Source organism: Eutrigla gurnardus (assembly GCF_963514095.1).
Source record: "Eutrigla gurnardus genome assembly, chromosome: 3".
NCBI classification, from domain to species: Eukaryota; Metazoa; Chordata; class Actinopteri; order Perciformes; family Triglidae; genus Eutrigla; species Eutrigla gurnardus.
Window position 1 is genome coordinate 17,030,887 of NC_139917.1, and position 21,711 is coordinate 17,052,597.

Here is a 21,711-nt window from a genome sequence, read left to right on the forward strand (position 1 = left end):
ATGCCATGTACGCATGTACGCATACGCAGCCGACCCTGGTTCGAATCCCAGCCGGAGGTCCTTTGCTGCATGTAACACCCTCCTCTCTCTCCTATGTTTCCTATCTGTCCACTGCTCATAAAAAGGTGTCTATGCCTCTTAAAAAAATAATGCGAGTGAGACTATCTGTATTCTTCTGAAAGGTGAAAAAATATACAGACAACAGAATTACTTATTAAACATATGTATTCTAAGAAAAAAGTAGTCCTACATTATATTTAATGTTGAATACAAAAATGTAATTAAACACTGCTCAGTTATTTTGAACATTTTTCAATAGGCTGGCAGGGGAGAGAGTGTCTGAAAAGTCATTAATCATAATAAAGAATCGTGTTTCATAAGATTTAACACATTTATATTGATTACTGGTGAAGCCAGTTGTACTGGTAGGACTGACAATCGATTTATCGATGAATCGCATGAATCGTTACACTACTATTCAACTCACCTCCATCTTGGGCTCAAGTTTGCCGCCAGCGGCCTCAAACTGTTGTTGGTCATGGTGTGCTTCTGCTTTGACCTCCTGGACCGGCAGGTCTGCTCCGACATGCTGCGAGTGCATGTCAGCACTAGCAGCCGAGGCCGGTGTGAGCACCCGGTTTTCCAGACTGGCCCCTGGTTGAGACAGCTGAAACACAGGGGAGAGAGGGAGGGATAGAGGAAGAGACATAAAATACAAATATGATGTAATCGCAACAGCTCAATTGCTTCTTTTTTTTGCATGTGGGGCTGAAACCACGATATAGGTGAACACCTCCCGTATTGCCTTCACTGCTCCCTTAAGTTGAAATATGTAACATTCCCATTGTGATGGATGCTACAAACAGTGGTGAAGATGCAGTTATCAGACAGAAAGGTGGATATGGATGGGACGGGTTGGTACATGGCAGAGGGATGGGAGTTTGCAGGGGAGGGGGTCAGAGTGAAGGGCATGCTGAGGGTCTCAGTCTCACCGGCGTGGTAGGGGGCTGAGGCGGGGGCTGCGTCTGTGCTGCTGCAGGGAGCTCCGCCTGGGGTTGGGGCTGGGTGGGGCGGGGTGGGGTGGCACTCTGGGCTGGGGCAGGGCCAGGGAGGGTGGGGGTAGAGCTGCGGCTGGAGGGCTGGGGGTGTGGCAGGTTAGTGGCCCCCCCAGCTGTGGAGGCAGAGGAGGCAGCAGGTGGAGGCGTAGTGTGCAAGGGGGTTTGGGAGGAGGCTAGCTGAGGGCCCAGCGAGGGACCAAGTGCATTCATGGGGAGGTTAGCACTCTGTTGCTGTTGCTGCTGGAGAGAATGACACACACAAAAGGGCAGGCGGACATACGCAAACACACACAATTAGCAGACAAACATACATAATTTCCACGAGACAAAGACAACACCACACACAATTTGAGATTCAGAGATTGGGATTGGTATGACAACAATTTAAGAGCAATTAGTGCACAGTATGATTGGTGAAAGTAGTTTGAGTTTTAGTTCCCCAGAATTAGCAAACCTTTGTAGCAAAACTAAAAGTGAATTTGAAATGGAAAATAGCCAAACCAATGAGTTATCCCACTGGGTCTACTACAGCTCCACACCTCTCGTCCTGCTTTATGTCTCACCTGGGTGACGGCAGCCTGTGCAGGTGACTGGCCCATGCCGGGCCCTCCGGTGACATTCATGGTACCCGTTGCAGCGACTGCAGTTGATCCTGGAGGGAACTGGGTCTGAGCCAGAAACTGCCCCTGGCTGGCCGTCTGGCCTACCATGTTAGCAGTGCCATGTCCAGCTATCATGCCCTGGGCCTGGGGCATCCTGGAGGGAGACATGCCCATCTACAAGGCAGGAAAATATGGCGTTACTATTAGTAGAGTGACAGGAGTTTACCGGAGCCGTGGCAAAGATCAATCATATTCCTGGCATTATTATTATAATCATAAACAATACTAATAATTATAATAGTAATAATGCTATAATGGTGTACAATGAATTCCGCTGCAACGTATTGCATATATAAAATTATGAGTAATATGTATTTGCTTTAATGATTGTACCATTATTAATTATTAATAGGGCATATGAATGATTAAGGAAATATTCTTCCCTACTAGAGCCCAGCTGATGCAGCAAAGCTTATTATCCGCTGGTTTTAGCTCATCACAGACACGGTGGCTTCAAAAAGCATTCAGAGTCCTTCACTTAATACACACTTTATTGTGTGGTCCATCTTGAAATTCATCAGCTCATGACCTGACCAGTTGACTACATTTTTAATAAGCCTAAAAGTACCTTGTGTAGACAGCTTGAATTTACCAGCAATTGGATGTTAGCTCATATCACCTGTGTGTGTGTGTGTGTGTGTGTGTGTGTGTGTGTGTGTGTGTGTGTAGACTGTGATTTGTGTGTCCCCCCCCCTCTGTCCCAGCCCTCCCCCTCACCGCTGGGACGGAGCTCATGTTCATTTGCTGTGGGTGGTTCATGGGTGAGGCAGCTCGAGCTCCCATTGGTGTCTGGGATATCTGGGCGTTGGGCAGAGTCATGTGGTTGAACTGGTTGATTCCTGTAAAGAAGAGTGCATTAAAATGTTCAGAAATAGACAAACACAAGATGTAGAGAGATGTCCTACACAATCAAAGACAGTGGGGAAGGTTTATACATTTATTCTTCAAGTCTATACATAAACTTTCCGTTAAAGTTAGACCGAAACGTGTCAATGCTACACTGTTAGACCTACGTATGTAAGCATAAGTACTTACACAACCACTATGCAACAGATGGCATCTTTTAACTTTAAAAAAGTTTGTCTCTTCCTTATGCTTTATCCAGACTTCCAGACAATGTAGCATAACGTTTGTCCTTTTATCATATAAAGGCATCATTCTAATCCAATACAGTTGTTTTCTTTCCCACATGTGTGTGCCCTAGGGCTGCACCATCTTGGAACAAAACTGACATTGCAATATTTTTTTTCCGGCAGTATATATTTAACTTGACAGCATTTTTTAGCTAACTTAGCAATGTGGCTAGCATCTATTTATGCAAACGCAACCTTCACACTGTTAACATTAACTTTACCATAAGTTGCAAGCAGCTAAAAATCAGGCGTTCATTAGTATGCAGATCAACAAAGAAATTCAACATATAAAATTATCAATTTATACTCTATCAGTACTGGTAAACGTAATCATGGCATGTACATTTTTGGCGATTATTTGTGTTAGTGGCTGCATGGCGGTGTAGTGGCCATTACAGCAAGAGGGGCTGTTTGTATGTTCTCCCTGTGTTAGCGTGGGTTCTCTCCGGGTTCTCCGCCTTCCTCCCACAGTCCAAAGACATGCAGGATTGGGATAGGTTAATTAACCTAGGGTGTAACCTGCCTTTGCCCAATGTCAGCTGGGGTTGGCTCCAGCCCCACTGTGACCCTGAACAGGATAAGCTGTTGATAATGGATGGATGGGGATTTGTGTTACTAGAACATGTGCTCAGTACAGTAGAGTGCAGACCTCTGCAGGGGAGGTGATTCTTATTAAATGCTATTAAGTGAAATCTGGTTGCAGAAGTTAGCCATTTAAAAAACCAACACTTAAACTCCCTTTAAGTGCTCCTTTAAAGTCCCTTGATTTACAGTAAACCACAAGGCATTCAGGCAATGTGAAATTCCTGAAAAACATTGAAAGTGGATGAATAAAATGTGAACGTATTGCTTGCACTTATCTCTGCAGGGATATAACTCTTTACGAGCAGCAGTGTGACATGTGCACGCGTAGAGCTGACGTTAAGTTCCTCCTGCTTGGATATTAAAATGTATGAACACATCATTCTGGCTTCTTTTCTTGATCAATTTTCAGTCTTTTACCTTTTCTGATGTGTTTTTGCCATGTTATCGTATGGACTAGAGGCCTTGAAGTCATCAAAATTATGGATGGCCTTCAGATTTTCCGTCATTGATTAAAGAATTCGGACAATGACAGAAAATATTCAGTTAACGCAACCTCTCCTTACACATCTTTGTATGTGAATCTGTAATCAACATGTGCAAATACCTTGTGAAACTTGCATGCGATTCAGGATCTGATTTGGCATGTTGGGAAGTGGAACAGGTCCATCTAAAAAGAAGAAAGGAAAAAGATTGAACCAAAAAACAGCTTGAAGACAGACATGACCAGCTGTAATGAAAAGAATATGAATAATCTACTCAACATCTCCACTGCATCGTTTTCCATTTAAGGGTCAATTATACTCAACTTTATATTACCTTTTTATTTCAAGCAGTGGCCAAATAAAAATCACAGGCATTAATCTCAAACTGACCATACAGCTTTAATATTCTTAGTTACCAAAATGAAAATATGTAAAACTACATATAATATCAGTGATATCAAGGACACAAATAGCTGTCCAAGTTTTCTTTAACAAAAAAAAAACAAAATCTGAAATTCTGCTCATCTTGTGACCACTGTATACTCACTCTGTGGCCTTGGGCCAAAGGCACTGGGCTGGGGAAGGCCGGGCTGCTGGGTCGCCTGGGCAGCCAGAGGTGCCTGGTTGATGATCTGCTTCTGTAGCCTTGAGCGCCTTTTCTCCTCCAGTTCCTTTTGAATTTTATAGATTTTCTCAGCCAGGAAGTGATAGTACTCATCCTGAGGGGAGAAAAGGGGTAAATCGAAGGTGATAGTAAAGTTGAAAAAAAAATAATAATTGCTTTGCTTTAAAGGCTTTGTGTGTGGCCTAGATAAGGGGAGCAACTCAAGTCAATTCCTAGTCGAGGCACTATTCAGAAAACCTACCCGGCTATTAGCTGACTCGTACATGTCCCCTTCCACCTTTCTGGCGTAGGCCACCAGGTTCTCCATTCGTCTGTCCTTCAAAGCTGCCGGGTCAGGGGTCGGGAATATGGCTTGTACTCTGCCACAGAAGAATAGAATTTGCAGCAATGAATATCTCTATTTTCTACTACTGTACTTGAAAACTTTATTTAAAAATCAGGGTTTGAAACAACAGCCAAGAGGCTAACAATCATTCTCATATGGTTAAAGTTCTCCAGTAGGCGTATGCACTCACAGTTTGTGTACGAGGTGATTGCGCAGGTCCTGAGTGACATGCTCATGCCAGGCTTTCCTGGTGCCTGTGGCGGAGATGGGTGCAGCTGTGGGGAGGTTGCCCATTGAGCCCACAGTTGACCCGTCTGACAGCAGCTGACTGGAGGCAAAACAGGAAGATTGTTAGAAGATACAACTTTTATTTGTTTTTAAATATAGTGTCAATCTTTTTGGTACCTGCACTCATAATAGACCCTGTGCATTTAAGTTGCTACTTTTCCTAAGTTTCCTGCAAATATAAAAAAATCAACAAATGCAATGTAGTTATTGGCTGGGACTGACTTGTTAGTGTTGAGTGTGTTGGGAAGGGAGTCTGTGTGCAGGTTTGACTGTTCTGAAGTGGTCACGCCCAGTGTCGCACCTCCAAGAGACAGCTGGTTACCTGTAAAAACAGAGCGCTGTAAGCAAATAGCACTGCCTTGATTTCAAAATTGAGCTCAAAGAACACAATATGGCCACCATAACTATAACAAGAGACCCGACAGTCACCAAATAGCTTGACTTGATTAGATGGCAGCTTTTACGTTCACTTTTGATAATGCACTGTGTCAGATTGAAATTATTTTCATTCAAATTTTTGTATTTGTAAGTAATTGCTCACACAAGTCAATCAAATCATACGTGCATACATTTGTGAGAGGACCTAATATTGTAAGGATTATAAATGTGCTCATACAAAATATAAGAATATTTTACCAAGTGCATTGATGGGTCTCATCTGTGGAAGCTGTTGCTGGGCTGTGGCACCTGCTGTCTGTCCTGGGGCCCCCCGGGCCTGCCCAGTAGTCTGGCTGCTGTAGGGCAGCCCAAGTGCCTCATAGGCTCTCTGCATGGAGCTGGGGTCTATGGGGGCTGAGGTATTGATGGTGGGAGCACTGGGCTGGCCGACACCAACTGACGACATGGGGTTCTGGAGGCCCGCATTGGGGGAGCTCAGCATAGCTGGGGAGAGAGACAGAGCAGTCAGCCCAAAACACTCAAATACAATTATACTGAATATACTGACAACAGTTTGAAATGTTGACTATCTTGCCCCTATACTTGATTTTGCAACCAGATATCACATTGAATCGGGTTTTTTTTTTCTTAAAATTTGACATTTGGTCTTAATTAGAGCCACGTTGTTATTTTCCTGGTTATTTTTTGTTCTGCTGGTACAGACACCAGCTCAACAGCCGGCACACGGTTAATGACCTGCTTTAATCTTCTTTTCAACTTAATTTGTCGACTCCATCCTTCTGGTTAGAGCGAGATAAATCCTGATTCGAGTGCCAATATCACAGTCAAGTCTCAGCAGTGACTGGAAAACGCAGTAATGAAATACAGGATAATTCATTATTCATAAATGAGGCTGGGAATTGTTAGAACATTTTAATAATCGATTCCGACCTTGAATTCGAGTTGGCCAAACAAATTTTTGTCAATATTTTGCTTGAATGAAAACCTCAATAGCCTAGCTAGTAGACCAACCATTTTTCTACAAGTGACTTCAGCTCATTTCGCTGCTGTGTATACAATCTTTTTTATAATAACAACATGCCGATTTCAAAATCAAAGGATAGGCTTACATGTATTAATCATTACACTTGCATAAGAAAGTAGTACTATGAAAGCGCTAGATATTGTGAATTTATGAATGATTCTCTAAACTCAGCTGGGGGAGGTGCTGTGCTGCTGTGGTGCTGTTTGGTGCGATAACAGCTGTTTGCGGCTTCGGTCACCCTCTCCCCTTCACTTCCCTGTCATTTCCCTCCTGTCTGTGGATCGCTACAATGTGGGAAATTGAATAAGGACTGAAAGTTCTATTTACAACCAAGCGATAATTACATGCATCTTGGCCAATGATGATGTTTTTACTATTATTCTATGATATGATTCGACGAAAGGCAAGACTTGACCAAGCGGATTGGACTACTAATTCATAGTCGGGGAAACCCCTAGTTTGTGCAAAGACGAAAATCAGAGGAGGCAGAATAAAGAAATACTGTGCTCAGCTTGTGTTGGCAGGAGAGACACAAGCCTCGGCGTCATGTTCTTTAACATGCAAGCCAAACGGGGACAGACCAACCCTGGAATGCTTTAAGTGAAGAAAGATGCTGAGCAGCGTGGTGAAGTAAAGAAGAAAAAAAAACGAGGGGGAACACAAATGGGAGAAAGTGTGAAAGTAACGAATGCAAGTCATTTGGAGAAGAATTAAAAAGATGGTTAGGCATAAAAGAACAGTGAATCTGTGATGGTTACATGGAGACAGTGAAAAACATAAACAGACATAAAAAACTTTCTAATAACAGGCAGTGTGTGTCAAACTCAGCTCTGTTCTAGAGGAGAGTTGCAATAAACAGCCCAACAGCCAATAGCTCAGCAGGACACCTCTAGCTCACGCTCTACATTTCCTCCCTCTCTCCCTCCATCACACGCTTATCCCTCGTGTGTCAGATTACAAGCCCAGCAGGACCACGCTCACACTCACAGAATATGTTTAGTAAATGTGGAGAAGTATAAACCGAGAAATAATTGGCCTGAATGGTAAAATACACACTCTACACACAAAACAGAGCTGCACCGATCAAAACATTCCAGGTTTCAGCTGATCGGACATGACGGGTGACCGCCCAATCCGTCTCGTATTTCAGATTTTTTTTTGCCGGTCACATTTTCACACGTGCTATGGGACAGTTTTTAATCAGCGCACAGTGGCACAGACAGTAATGTCACAGCCACACACTCACTCACACCATGGGTGCTTTTCAATATGCTAACGTGTCTCCTCCCACGAGAGAAACGAGCAGAGGCAGTGAGGAAGAAGCAAGAAGAGAGAGGAATCGAGACAAAAGGCATTTAACAAATGAGCCATCCTTGCCTCGGAGCCGTCATTTGGAAGAGATGTCCCTATTGGAGTCAACGGAGAGTCATCCAATCCACAGACTCCGTCTTCCGTAAACGTCTCTTCCTGAGGGTCAGTGGCTCACTAACCTGCCTTTACCAGGCTGACTGACGAGAGACATTTATGAACCAAAATAGTTTTCATGTTGGCTCCATGGGGAGAAAACAACAGTGCTTGTAGGCTTAGGTATTGATTACATTTTATTATTTCCCCATCTACCGTAGCGAGTGATGGGAATCTACCGGTGGTAAAACATGAGCATGAGCTCACAGAAAGACTGCTGGACCTCCACGTTAATACAGGTGCATGTGAATGAATAGATAGATAAAATATTGTTGTTAATTTAGGAAATGATTATCTATCTTTTACAATAAATTATGATTTTTTGTCCAAGATGATTGTGAAGCACCGCTTTGCTAGCTGTGCGTGTTTAGGAGAGCGACAGGGAGAGGGGAATAGAAGGTTGACTACCTCACAATATTCAATACCAATAAGTTATTATTAGCATTATATCAAATCTTAATGTTATGAATGAAGCTCAGCCAACAGTAAGTAGGAACATTTGAAAAAAGTAATTCTTGAGCCAGTTGTGAATTATAGTTCTTTGAAAGAATATCGGAAACCAAATATACCAAAGTAATCTCATGTTAGATGAAGACAGCTTGCAAGATGTTCTGCTTAGTCAGCCCAGTCAATGGAAGTAATTCAGCCTTGCATTTGATCTCTGTGGTGATGTTGAGCATCTTGACAATGGTCAAGTGATAGCAGGCCTGAGCCTGTTAGTTGTACTTACGCTGCTGGGTGCGCTTGTCACTGGCGTTCTTCAGTGGCAGGCAGACGGGACAGTCGTGTCGTGTGCAATTTTTCCAATGGGAGATGATCTGTCTGGATGACGCACAGTGAGCCACTGTATACAAGACACAAATACAAGATTTGAATTAAGCACAAAACTAGGAGAGAAAAACTTTCTATGTAAACATGATTAAAAGTTTGGGCCTAGTGGTTCTGTGAGAACTGTAGAAGAGTCTACAGGACATTAGAAAACTGTATAGCAAGTGAGAGCCAGAGCTAACAAAAGAATCTAGAGAAAAAAAATGCGTTAGCCCAAAACTCAGAGATCTCAAGTTCAGTTCACTGCACTAGTTTCCACTCTTGGAAGGCTGCTGCATTGGCCCAGTGGAAAAGGAACTATACTGTAGTCCTGTTGAGTGACTGAACATACTGAGGCGCTTCATTTCATCTGTGGCCAGGATAATATGTGAGCAGCTAATCTGAAGAAATTACTACCAGGCTAAAATCAGACTTGCTAGCTGCCTCGCGCATTTAAAAATAACCTTTTATACAATTACTGCTTGGCTTCAAGCGCCACAGGCTATGCACAAATAAATCAAATTAAACCTTATTATCGCTGCAAGAAAGCATATACTACTGGCAAAGACTCAATCATAACAGGGCTATCATCGTTGGTGGCTTTTTGTAGATTAAGAGTGCAGTGATGAACAAAGTAAAGAGCTCAGACTGAGGTCCAAGAACTAGATATACTTCCAAGGTCCCTCAGGTGAAAACAAGCAAAAATCAGACATGAGAATCTAAAAAGCTTAGAGATGATAATTCCGTTCCGTACTTAACAATGGTACGCTTCCTCGAAGAGGTGGTTTTAGGTACGGTAAGATTATTGCACGAGCACATGCGCAGGCACGCAATGTGGGCATGACAGGGCTGCTCGATTAATCAAATTTAAATCAGTCAATTACAATTTTGGCTTCCAACAATTAGAAAACAAGATAATTGAAATAAAACGATTATTTTGTTGCATTCCATTTCGCAATGATGCTCTCGTTTTGCCATGCATTATAAATCCAGTGCACCCCTTTCCTTTAGAGCGGTGCACTCTGCCCCTCCCCCTTCATAAAAGCCCAAACTCACTCTCAGGGGGCACTCACACCACGGCCATTCGATCCGTACCATGCCTCGGCACGACTGCGTGATTGTGATCTCAATATCGACCAAAATAATCGTGATTATGATTTTTGCCATAATCGAGCAACCTGAACATGATGTAGGCTTTAATCGATAGGCCGTCCGCCTCATTATCTCTCTGTGTTCGGGTCGGGCTTGGGTTTCAGACTCGTTGAGTGAGCGACACCGGAGCAGAAGTGGACTGGTCCTTTTTAATAAAAATGCTGCTCTGTCCAAAATCGACTGCCCGCTCGCTCAGCTACGCTCGCTTGCCCTCACATGCTCCGATCCAGAGGCTGAGTGTTTACAAGAAATATGTGCCGACGTGACTTGTCAGTAAAGTTACAGTCATGTTCTCTGTGTTGTTCTTTATTTTGATGACTTTGAGATGAAGCTTCTTGGAAGCAATATTTCACCATGCGTGTGTAGCAGCGCCAGTGCAAACTGGCGGGGGACAGGGGAGGGGGGACAATCGTGATGAGGCTCGGTATGGATCAAATAGCCCTAGTGTGAGTGTGCCCTATGTTGATTCCATTTATATGTACTTTCCCCCCTAACAAAACTGACAACAGCAGCTGCAGTGCACACATTGCTGAATGTGTGTGTTGTTTAAAAATTAGCCTACGGAACAACTTATACAGTAGGCATGTATGGTAAACGGACCAGCATTTATTTAGTGCTTTTGTAGTCTTTTCACCCACACATTGAAACACAAGGACACTTCGGTATGCAGACTGGAGGAGCGGAAATTTAATCATCAACCTTCCGATCGGAGGATGACTCGCTCTACCTCTGAGCTACAGCAGGGGATTTTACACAAGCTCCACATATCTAATGGTTTATAATCCCAATGTAATGTCAAGATTGCCATGAACAATTATCAACGGCTAGAAAAAAATTAGTTTAAGTTGTGTTAACCCTTTAATAATGTGACCACACTGCGCCAATGTCTGTGTTCAGAGGTGTTGACTTCTTAACTTTCAACCCCATCAAATTATCAATTTGATTTCATTATCCAACAGTTTAAAATGCTCCAACTCACCCTGGCAGGACTTGCCAGCCTGGCAGTGTGTCATGTGGTTGAGGACGTTCTTCATGGTGCGGCAGTGAGGCAGGGCGCAGGCCCTCACCTCCCCGTTGGCTTGCTCCCGACGCTGGCACTTGTGTGCATGAAGCAGCAGGACCAGCTGCTGCTGGATCAGCTTGCGCTTCTCTGGGTCAGCTGTGGGGCCTGCCGAAGACACTGCCACACCTCCGCCACCGGCAAGTGGGAGCATTGCCGCCTGCTGCTGAGGCTGCTGAAGTGTTGACAAAGAAAACAACAAATGTTAAAAGTTGTAATGGATGAAAGTATTTTTTGCTGGCTAGGCTGCCATTATCACAGCTGTAGAGATTGGTAGTCACTTCAGCTGGGTAAGTACAAAACAAATTTATTTATGAAAAAAATTATTTATTGAAGACAAAGACAAACAATTAAATAGTATGCAGAAGAGTATATACTTTCACCAATCTTAGAAAAGTGTCACAATGCACCAGCTAACTTGATATTTTCTCCTATGTGTCACTACAATCGTGTCAATCGATATAGACACATTTGTATCTATATCAAAATCTATACACTTTGGCTTTAAATGAAAGGGAAAAAAAACCTCTGTGTTTGTGGCCTTCTGGGCAGCTCCCTGTGATATTTTAAACTTTAGTGCACTTTGAGAGGATTTTGGATAAACAATTTTGTGTTCCAGGACACAATTTAATTATAACACAATGGCTGTATAAATTTGAATTTTGACAACAAGGGGGGCCCAAGATGGGAATGTATGCAGCCCAAAGCAAACTTCCTCCTTATTTAGCCTGTCTGCTCTCTTAGATTTTCTCAAAGGAGAACACAGGTGATTGACGGAGCAGTCACGCTGTAGTAGAACAAGAAATGCAATTTCAGCTAGGCTTCCCCCCCCGCTTTTGGCGATTGTCCAACCTTGCAACAAGTTACATCTAAAAGATCAAATGAATTGCAGTCAGTTGAATTATAGTCTGCCAAAAAGCAATAATTATAAATCAATACAAACTAATCAAAGCAAGTTCTAAGAAATTCCACAAGTCCTGGTATCACTCAATGAAAATGATAACGTAGCAATCCAGCATAAACAGTGATTCGTTTTAGAATAAGATTAATACTGATACACTGGCTGCAGATGGACATTAATTGGAGTTGAGGGGATGAATAGATTTGCAAATCATCAAGATGGATCAGCATGTATAATAAATAATTAGAGCTAGGCGATATGGCCTTCTATGCCATTACAGGTTGTTTAATATCTCAATGACAATATACATTACGATAAAGTATCTTTTCTGGTAATTCAATGGAGCCAATCCCTGCTGACATTGGGTGAAGGCAGGGTAAACCCTGGACAGGTTGCCAGACTATCACAGGGATGACAAGACAAACACACACCCACACTCACATTCACGCCTACGGGCATCAATCAGTCATCAATTAACCTATCCCCATCCTGCATGTTGATTGTTGTAAGGAGAGGTTGCGTTAACTGAATATTTTACGTCATTGTCTGAATTTTTTAATCAATGATGGAAAATATGAAGACCTGCCATAATTTGGCAATAATGGCAAAAACCTAAAATATCAGAAGAGGTAAATAACTAACTATTGGTAAATGCAAGGCAATGAAATATGAAAAGAAGCCAGAAAAGACACAGGAGTGGATTTTGTACCATAGTTTGTTCATACATTTTAATATCCAAGCAGGAGGAACTTAACGTCAGCTCTACGCGTGCACATGTCACACTGCTGCTCGTAAAGGGTTAAATCCCTGCAGAGATGAGTGCAAGCAGCACGTTAATGCACATTTTATTCATCCACTTTCAATGTTTTTCAGGAACTTCACACTGCTTAAATGCCTTGTGGTTGACTGTAAATCAAGGGACTTGAGTTTAAGTGATTTTTTTATGGCCAAGTTCTGCAACCAGATTTCACTTAATAGCATTTAATGAGAATCACCTCCCCTGCAGAGGTCTGCACTCTACTGGACTGAGCACATTTTCTAGTAACACAAATCCTCATCCATCCATTATCAACAGCTTATCCTGTTCAGGGTCAGAGCTGGAGCCAATCCCAGCTGACATTGGGCAAAGGCAGGGTACACCCTAGACAGGTCACCAGTCTATCACAGGGCTGACATGTAGAGACACACAACAAATCACACCTACGGGCAATTCTAGTCAATCAATTAACCTATCCCGATCCTGCATGTCTTTGGACTGTGGGAGGAAGCCGGAGAACCCGGAGAGAACCCACGCTAACACAGAGAGAACATGCAAAATACACACGGAAGGAACCCCCGGGACTGGACCCGGGCCCCTCTTGCCGTGAGGCAACAGTGCTAACCACCACAGTATACTGTTTAAACCTCCATTACTGGTATTGTTGCATTATGTAATATATGTCTGAACATGTGTCTAAAAATATTTCTACTATTATCTATATGATAAATGCTCCATGTGTGTAAGAAACACTTACCATGTTTGGCACACTAGTGACAGCAGCCCCTTTGAGCTCACTGGGGAAGGATGGCAGGCTGTTTGCAAGCGCAGCCTTGTTCTGGAGCTGCTGCTGAGAGTTTAGCTGCTGGCTGGGCCCCGTGGCACCCTGACTGAAGGGCTGGGCCCCAAAAGGACCCCCATTGCTACCAAGGCCCATCTGTAAAGACAGACACATGATAATAAAAGTTAATATAATTATTGAGCGGCATTAGCTTCATATAATGACAGCACAATCTTCTTTATAGCCCTGAATCCAATAGGGCTTGATTAAGAGCTGTATGTTATGCATTTCTTAAAGGTCCCATATTATACTGTTTTTCATCAATTTCACACAGCTGTCAGGGGTCCAACAACACTGTATTTGATATGCATTGCCCAATCCGTGGTCCTGAATTTCAGCTGTCTAAAAGTTGCTCTAATAAGTTTTGCTGAGCTCTCCTGAGAACAGGCCATTTCTGTGCCTCCACCTTTAAATGCTAATGAGCTCTGTCTGTCATCGCCTACTTGGAGAGAGACAGAGATGATGCCTCCACTAGCAGCAGCATGCGCCAATGTTTACGTGAATGTATCACTATGGCTCGCTTATGTGGCTCAGGTGAAGTTGCTGGGTCCCTTATGGTTGGGACAGATCCTTTTACTAGGGTCAGTGTCGAGGCAAAGCCAGCTTTGTACTGACCCTCGTTACTGAAGCAGTCCGATGTGACGTGGTTAGCAGACACATACAAGCTAACACGAACCGTAGCCGGCACATTGTCATTAAAAATTAAACGTAAACCGTTGTGCACGGCGCTCTGTCAGACATGCGCCCCAGGGTTCTGTCCGACCGGAGGCAGCAGTGAAGACGCACTAGAGCGCGTGAGACAGAGGGATGATTGTCTCCAGCTTCACCCGCACCAGGATTTATTCACGGAGCACCAGCCAGATCACCCAGCGCTTCAACCGGTTAAGCCCAAGTTATGCTTCCGCGTTGACACAACGCAAGGGGGCTTACGGACCTATTACGTCCTTGCGGACCCACCACAAGGGCCTGACGTGCACCTCCCAAAATCCTAGACGCGCGTCGAGGCGACGCAGCACCAACGCAGCGGCATTGGCTGTGATTGGTCGGATAACTACATCCGCTGGAGACCGCTTTTCCGGTTTCCACTCATAAACAGCCATTTCAACTTTTAATACTTTTATTGTTTGCACCTTGTCGCTTTTGCACAAAGAAATAAAACACTGAAAAACTGCGGATGCCCTTGCGTGGCCATTGCGTGATCACTACGCGGAAGCATAACCGAGGCTTAAGTCGAGCTGCTCTCCCCCCGCTGTGTTGCGAAACGCCCCCTCTCGGATATCTCCCATCATCGTGCAGAGGAGTTTGGCCTATGCAAATTACTCCCTTTTTTTACGAAACGACGGGAGCTGAATCTGAACAGCCTGTAGGAGCGCCGTTTTACCAGTGGGTGGGCTGCAGAGACCATGCAGGAGACACTTGTTTTCCTCATCCTGGGAGTTGACAGGCTCAGGGAGGACCAGTTTATAGGTGTAGAGACCAGAGAAACCCTGTTACCATAATATGGGACCTTAAAGTCCCAGTAGTTGTTTGTCATTTACATCCGACTGCATCCTAACACAAAGCTAACATCTGTCTGAAATTATAGGGTGCAATTAGCTAAACGAACTGACTCAGTGCTGTTCCTCAACAGCACAGTTTACTATTGCTATTTTTTTTTATAATTCTGGATGTGATGACAGATTATGGTTTACTTGGGGGGTTATTTGTCACCTACATCTGTCAGAACAGTACACATATGCCAATAAAGGTTCTGCTTTTTTCAGTGCCAATTTGTCAATACAAGACCCCCCTTCAGAGGTAGGCCCCAACATGATTTTTGTCAATATATCACGATTTCACAGTTAATAACCAAGGAATGCACACTGCTTGAAAAAATTAAGGGAATAATTAAATCACACATCAGATCTTGATGAACGAATTATTGAAGTTGAACATTTTTACTGATGTACATTGTATAATTTGTTGAGAACAAACAGATGTAACAACGGTCAATGGGAACCAAAATCATCAACCCACTGAGGGCTGGATTAAAAATCACCCCAAAAATGAAAGTGAAAAGTTGAAATCACAGGCGGCTCCAACTTGCTTGAATTTCATCTAGGCAATCATAATGTGACTCAGTAGTTTGTTTGGCCCCTGCGTGCCTGTGTGAACTCCGAACAATGTCTGGGCATGCTCCTGATGAGTCATAGATGGTTTCCTGCGGGATCCCTGGCATCAGTGAGCACGGGACAGTCTGTGGCAGTAATTAGCGGCGTTGGATTGAAACAGATACATTAAGTCCCATAAGTGCTCAATTGGATTTAGGTCAGGGGAACGTGAGGGCCAGTCTAGCAGGAACTGCCTACACACTCTGGACACACTCTGAACACATGAGGCCAGGCTTGTCCTGCACCAGAAGGAACCCAGGGCCCACTGCATCAGGGTACGGTCTGACAATCACTCTGAGGATTTCATCCTGGTATTTACATTTAGGTCATTTAGCAGACGCTTTTGTCCAAAGCGACTTACAATAAGTACATTTGTCAAAAGAAAGAAACAAAAAACCACAACATATCATTGCCGATAAAGTAAGAGCTAAAAATAGAACAAGGGATAGATCCTTGTCTGAGTAAAGTAGTAGCTGTTCAGCAAACATACCTCAAGAACAACAGTGCTATGATCAAAGTGCTATAGGTAAGGTTTTTTTAGGTAGGTAAGGGGGGGGGGGGGGGGGGGGGGGGGGCTATGCAGAGTCAGGTAAAGTCTGAACAGGTGAGTCTTGAGCCTTTTTCGGAAGATGGCAAATGACTCTGCTGTCCTGACATTGGTCGGGAGTTTGTGTGGTATCCAACAGCAGTGAAGATACCATTGGCTATGACATGGAGGTCTGTGCAATCCTCCAAGGATATACCAGACCATCAATGACCCAAGACAAAAAAACGGTCATGCTGGCACCATAACGTCACACCACGGTGCAGGCCTGTGAGACCAGGTCCCACTAGTTGACGCTGGGCCCTCAGGCCATGCTCATGGAGTCTGTTTCTGGCAGTTTGGTCAGAAGCATGCACACAAGTAGCCTGCTGTAGGTCATTTTGTTGAGCTCTGGCTGTGCTACTCCCGTTCCTCCTCGCACAAAGGAGCAGATACCAGTCCTGGTGCTGGGTTCTACGGCCCTGTCCAGCTCATATAACGACCAGTCTCCTGGTGTCTCCTCCAGGCTCTTGAGACTGTTGGGCTGTGGAGACACAGCAGACTTTCTTGTGAACACAACACAAAACTAGAGAAGGAAGGAGAAGGAGAGAGCAACTGTCTGTGGTCACCACATGCAAAACAATTCCCTTTACGAGGGTTATTTTGCTTTTGCTTCTCCAGTGTCACTTTCATTTATACTAGAGCATTGTGAAACTGATTCACAATCACTTGAGCTTCCTTAATGGACAGATTGATATCCCTGGAGTTTAACTGACATTGTGTTATAGTGTGATGATTGAGTGGCCCCTTCATTTTTTTTGAGCAGTGTATTACTTGACAAGCAGCCTTAAATCATTTTAAGGGGATAAGATAAACCTTTATAGTCCCACACGATTTACAATATTACAGCAGCAGAAAAGAATGGGCAACAGCTTCAAACACTTTATTTCATGCATTCTGGTGAATTTTATGGATCAATTTAAGCTGTATTTATAGCATTATTGATATAAAAGGAAAATACTGAATTCAGGCCTCAATGTGACAATTCGAAATATGAAAATATAATTGAGTAAGCCTTTCAGACATTCTGTAATTGGAGAAAAGAGAGAGAGAAAGCCAGAGAAAGGCAGAGATTTGTGTAGCACCAGGGGGAATACAATCCTTGTTAATGCCAAGCTATACACACTGGTCTGACCAGACCACACTCTGCCATGCCATGCCATATCCCCTCAGGCTGTTGACACCGCTCCAACAGGCCAGATAAAAAAGCCCCAGCTGAGTCGACCAGACACTGGCAGTCTTTCAACACAGCTGAGCAGGCGGACACACACAGTTGCACATGCACAAACGCACACCCCCATTGCTTTGCTCAGCCCATTCAGCCCCCCGCTCTCTGACACACTCCACACATCGGCAGTCAGGACAGTTGCCAACTATCATCTCAATGCTCTGCTGCCAGGCCAGACTGTTCAGCGGAGCAGCCCCCCCCCTTCTTCTTCCTCAATGCACTCATCCTCTGTCATTCTAACTGATTAAGTGGTTTACAATACCAGTCTTTCCCAACATGAATGACAGGGCAAGCAGCCATCCAATGAGCCAGAGAAAGCAAGGGGAGTGTTCATGCATACACGGTAACAAAAGGAGGGGGGGGGCAACAGGGGCCTCTAACCAACACAAATGCCCAGAAAAAGATTTAACCTACGATTAAAGCACAATAGAGGAAGCCACACTTGGTCTAGTGGTTTTCATCTCAGGAGACCAGCTCGGCTTACAACACGCACAAACACATGCCTACAAATGCTGACAATCTTTCTTGTGGTTGAAGCATGTGTATTTGAGAATGAATCTTGAAACATCCATCCACTATCTCTCTTCTCAGTAGCATGCAGCATCTGCGCGTGTGTTGTGGTTACATACCGCTTCAGTGTCTTGGCTCTGAAACAGTCAGTAAAATAGATGACTTCCTATTGAGTTCCTCTGAAACCACATTGGTGGAAAGCTTACGTATAAGCCGCCAATGACACTATGTACTCTCTCTCACACATGATTTAGAGTCCGAAGACTCATAATAACAATGACTGAACAGTTGACAGCAGGTTCGATTTTAACTCCTTGCCAAAAGTTGGAGTAGAGATGTCAAGTGTGGAGTTTAGATTTCATTACTGAACAATCAGAATATTGAAAATGAGCAGGAGAGAAGACTGTGCAGATGAGCAAGAAGAGAAACAGCAGTGTACAGATACATTAAAAAGAGGAGCAAATTTGAGTGGGCCATCGTTGTAGCCGTTTAAATTAAAAGGAAAATCCTTGAAGTCCAGTTTTGGTCCTCAGCTCTCATTAGACAATAATGGCAGATTAAGGAACAATAGAAGTAAGGGTTAGGGTTAATTAGCTTGTGTTGTCACAAAACTGGCGAGAAGAGAAATTTCTAAGATCCTTTTCTCTTACTGACTGAAGGGTGAGGGGTGACTGACCCTCGTAAAGAGTTCGGAAGAGGTTCCCTTTGACACTTTAAGGCCCTGACACACCAATCCGACGGCTGATCGTCGTCAGAAAAGGATGTCAGGAAAAGAATGTCAGCAGTCGGCTCCCGACTCCCCGACGTCAAAAAACTGCCTCGCACACACCACCACTAACTTGAGCGTATGTTCTGTGCTTGTGCGAGACGTAATGTTTCTATAACAGCAGGCGGCGCTAATCTGTATTGTCGCCCCAAAAACAGACGTAACATCTCTAGACCAAAACACAGAACACGCATTCACATGTGTTGCCATAGTGTAGTTTTTAATCTAAATCGCAATTAAGAACACTGCAAAAATGTAATCGCAAAAGCGGCGGTTTAAGAGAGCCTTTATGCAGCGTGTGTCTGACTGATGTTCATGCTGTCCCCCCATTTGTGATAGTCGTGCTCACTCTTGCAAACCAATCAGTTGTGCCTTGCTCCTCGTGTACAAGTGCATTAATGCCAACCAACAACAAAGCGGGCAGGCACATAACTATTGGCGTATGGAAAATGGCTTAAACTGAACCACAAATGCTGGGAAATTTAATCCCTAAGAAAAGCAGCACTTTTGTGATATGGAATTATTTCGGTTTGAGACGATAGACGTAGGGCCCGATGATTTCCGCAATGTGAAAATGTGGACGGAATTGTGGAATTTGACAATGAAAATGGAATCAACAGTAAATGCGGACTTTCATGGAATTTGGGAACGAGTGCTTCTAAAGAAGGTACTGTACAAGGCTTGTCATGTTATAGTTAAAACAACACATTTATATCAGCACTTGAACAGCCGCAGGAGCAACAAGGAATTTAACCCAAGCTTAGACTACATTCACAGCTGTAACAGTCACACACTCTCTCTGTTGCCAATGTTGGGGCTAACTGCTACATTCACAGCTGTAACACATCACACACTCTTTCCTTAAGTGCGTTGGAGCTGCTGACATCTCTCAGTTAACTATGAGTCGTCAAAACTCTGGAACAAGTTAAATACTTTAACTTATTTTGTCCATGGCGACATGCTGCACCTCTATCCACGCACAACACATCTTTTATCAGGATCTGTCCTTTAACTCAGACGTTACACAAAGTACAAGGACAGACTTCTTTCATTGGTGTATTGCAAAAATGGCCCAGGCCCATCAAGTCTCAAAAAGATGCAGAAAAACTAGCCTATGCAGTTACCTTGAGGCTGAAGTATAAAAATTCCTTTTTATTCAAACACCATTCAAACTCTCCAGCTGGTCCAGAATACTGCAGCACATATTCTGACTAAAACTAAAAAAGGGGGAGCACATTTCTTCTCTATTGGCTTCTCTGCACTGGCTCACTGTAAAATCCAGAGTTGAATTTTAAATCAACATATGCACCCACAAAGCTCTTAATGGACAGGCACCATCATATCTTAAAGAGCTCATTAACCCCAACTATCCTACTGAAGCACTGCACTCTCTGAATGCAGGGTTACTTGTCTTTCCTACAGTCTCCTAGTGTGAGAATGCCCTCAAACATCGAGAATCGTCATCATCCATATATCAAGTTTGTCTGTCAGGAGTCTGCAGAACTCCAAATGTATCAAATTTGTGCAGAACTCCAAATGTATCAAATTTGTGCAGAACTCCAAATGTATCAAATTTGTGCAGAACTCCAAATGTATCAAATTTGTGCAGAACTCCAAATGTATCAAATTTGTGTCCATTGTGAAAAGTAGTTTCCACCCACCATCCACTGAATGACACAAATTGATCAGTATGCTTCAATATATGCTTGCCTCAAAAAGCACAAAGACTATAAATATTGTTGATGGGAAATGAGGGAATGACTCACCTTGTTCATGTTGCCTGCCTGCTGGGCTGCACCAACGGAGGCGTGAGCCCCCATCTGCTGCCCTCCCTGGGTGAGTGTTTCTGCCAATGCACTGCCTGCTCCTCCTGGTCCTGGAGCAGCTCCCTGCATTGTCTGCCCCTGGTACTGCATGCCTGCCACGCCTGCTCCCCGTCCTCTCCCAGCTTCAGGTACGAGACCACCATTCATCACCTGTCCGGGCTGGGACTGCCCCCCCTGAGCCAGAAGCCCAGGATGGCCTTGGCTATTGTTAATCATGGTCTGGTTGAAGCCTGTTGTGTTCAAGCCCATTGTTGCAGTATTGTTGTTGTTCTGCCCTGCAACTCCAGTTGGGGTTCCTGCTTTTTGGGACTGGGGGGATGGGTGGTTGTTGGGGGAGCCCTGGCCAAGGGGGCTCTTTCTCAGTGGTGTGCCCAGCTGAGGCCCCATACCTCCTGGCTGAGTACTAGCCGAGTTCAGCCCTGCGCCTGTGATACTGGAGGTGCTACCTGCTCGAAGGAGCTCCGAAAGCTGCTTGTGCTTGGCGGCAGCATCCGGTACAACAGGGGTGCCGCCTGGCCCACCAGCTCCAGGTGCTGACCCGATGTTTGAAGGTATCCCACCCATCAGGCTCAGATCTCCATTAGGGATCAATTCATCTGGAAGGTGATTCTCCAAATCAGCCCAAGACAGTGACCCCAGATCTAGGAGAAGGAGTTAAGAAAAATAAGATTATATGATTAGATTATAGAGAAGTTTAACCGTTTCAAGTGTGCGCCGTTGGATCAATTAAAAAAATGCTGCATTTATTAATTTCAACAACTTCTGTGAGTGAGGAACATCCACTCTCGTAAGCTGCACCACCATCTAATAATCCTGTATGAGATGCATTACATGCCAAGTGTCTATACTTTCTCCATGTCCAACTGGCAACTCAACCCATAATTCAAAACACATGACCGTTAATCAAACAAATATCCTCTTAAGCCTCATTTACAATATACTCACACGACACACTGCAGCACGTGCCTCCACAGATGGAGCCAGATACAAGCACGCACAAAGGTTTTCATGCTCAACCCATTGGGAAAGAGCAGAGTCAACGTCTGGTATCGCAACAACGCCATAGACCACGCATGAAAGTCCAA

General features: G+C 44.0%; 1 protein-coding gene across 3 annotated transcripts in view; it reads right to left on the reverse strand.

Moving 5' to 3' along the window:
• Positions 1-21,711, reverse strand: part of crebbpa (CREB binding lysine acetyltransferase a) — a 47,255-nt gene that overhangs the window by 12,112 nt on the left and 13,432 nt on the right. Inside the window, exons 2-15 of one of the 3 annotated variants that reach the window (XM_084005009.1) lie at positions 20,567-21,267; positions 13,480-13,659; positions 10,984-11,236; positions 8,776-8,889; positions 5,795-6,040; positions 5,381-5,480; positions 5,061-5,198; positions 4,787-4,904; positions 4,468-4,639; positions 4,043-4,105; positions 2,438-2,559; positions 1,622-1,834; positions 993-1,298; positions 488-667 (exon numbers count right to left, since the gene is read on the reverse strand). In XM_084005009.1, coding sequence (XP_083861135.1) covers positions 488-667; positions 993-1,298; positions 1,622-1,834; positions 2,438-2,559; positions 4,043-4,105; positions 4,468-4,639; positions 4,787-4,904; positions 5,061-5,198; positions 5,381-5,480; positions 5,795-6,040; positions 8,776-8,889; positions 10,984-11,236; positions 13,480-13,659; positions 20,567-21,267 — 2,906 coding nt within the window. Of the gene's footprint in view, positions 1-487; positions 668-992; positions 1,299-1,621; positions 1,835-2,437; positions 2,560-4,042; positions 4,106-4,467; positions 4,640-4,786; positions 4,905-5,060; positions 5,199-5,380; positions 5,481-5,794; positions 6,041-8,775; positions 8,890-10,983; positions 11,240-13,479; positions 13,660-20,566; positions 21,268-21,711 lie in introns of all 3 variants that reach the window. The other 2 variants (XM_084005008.1, XM_084005010.1) reach the window with 2 other exon arrangements.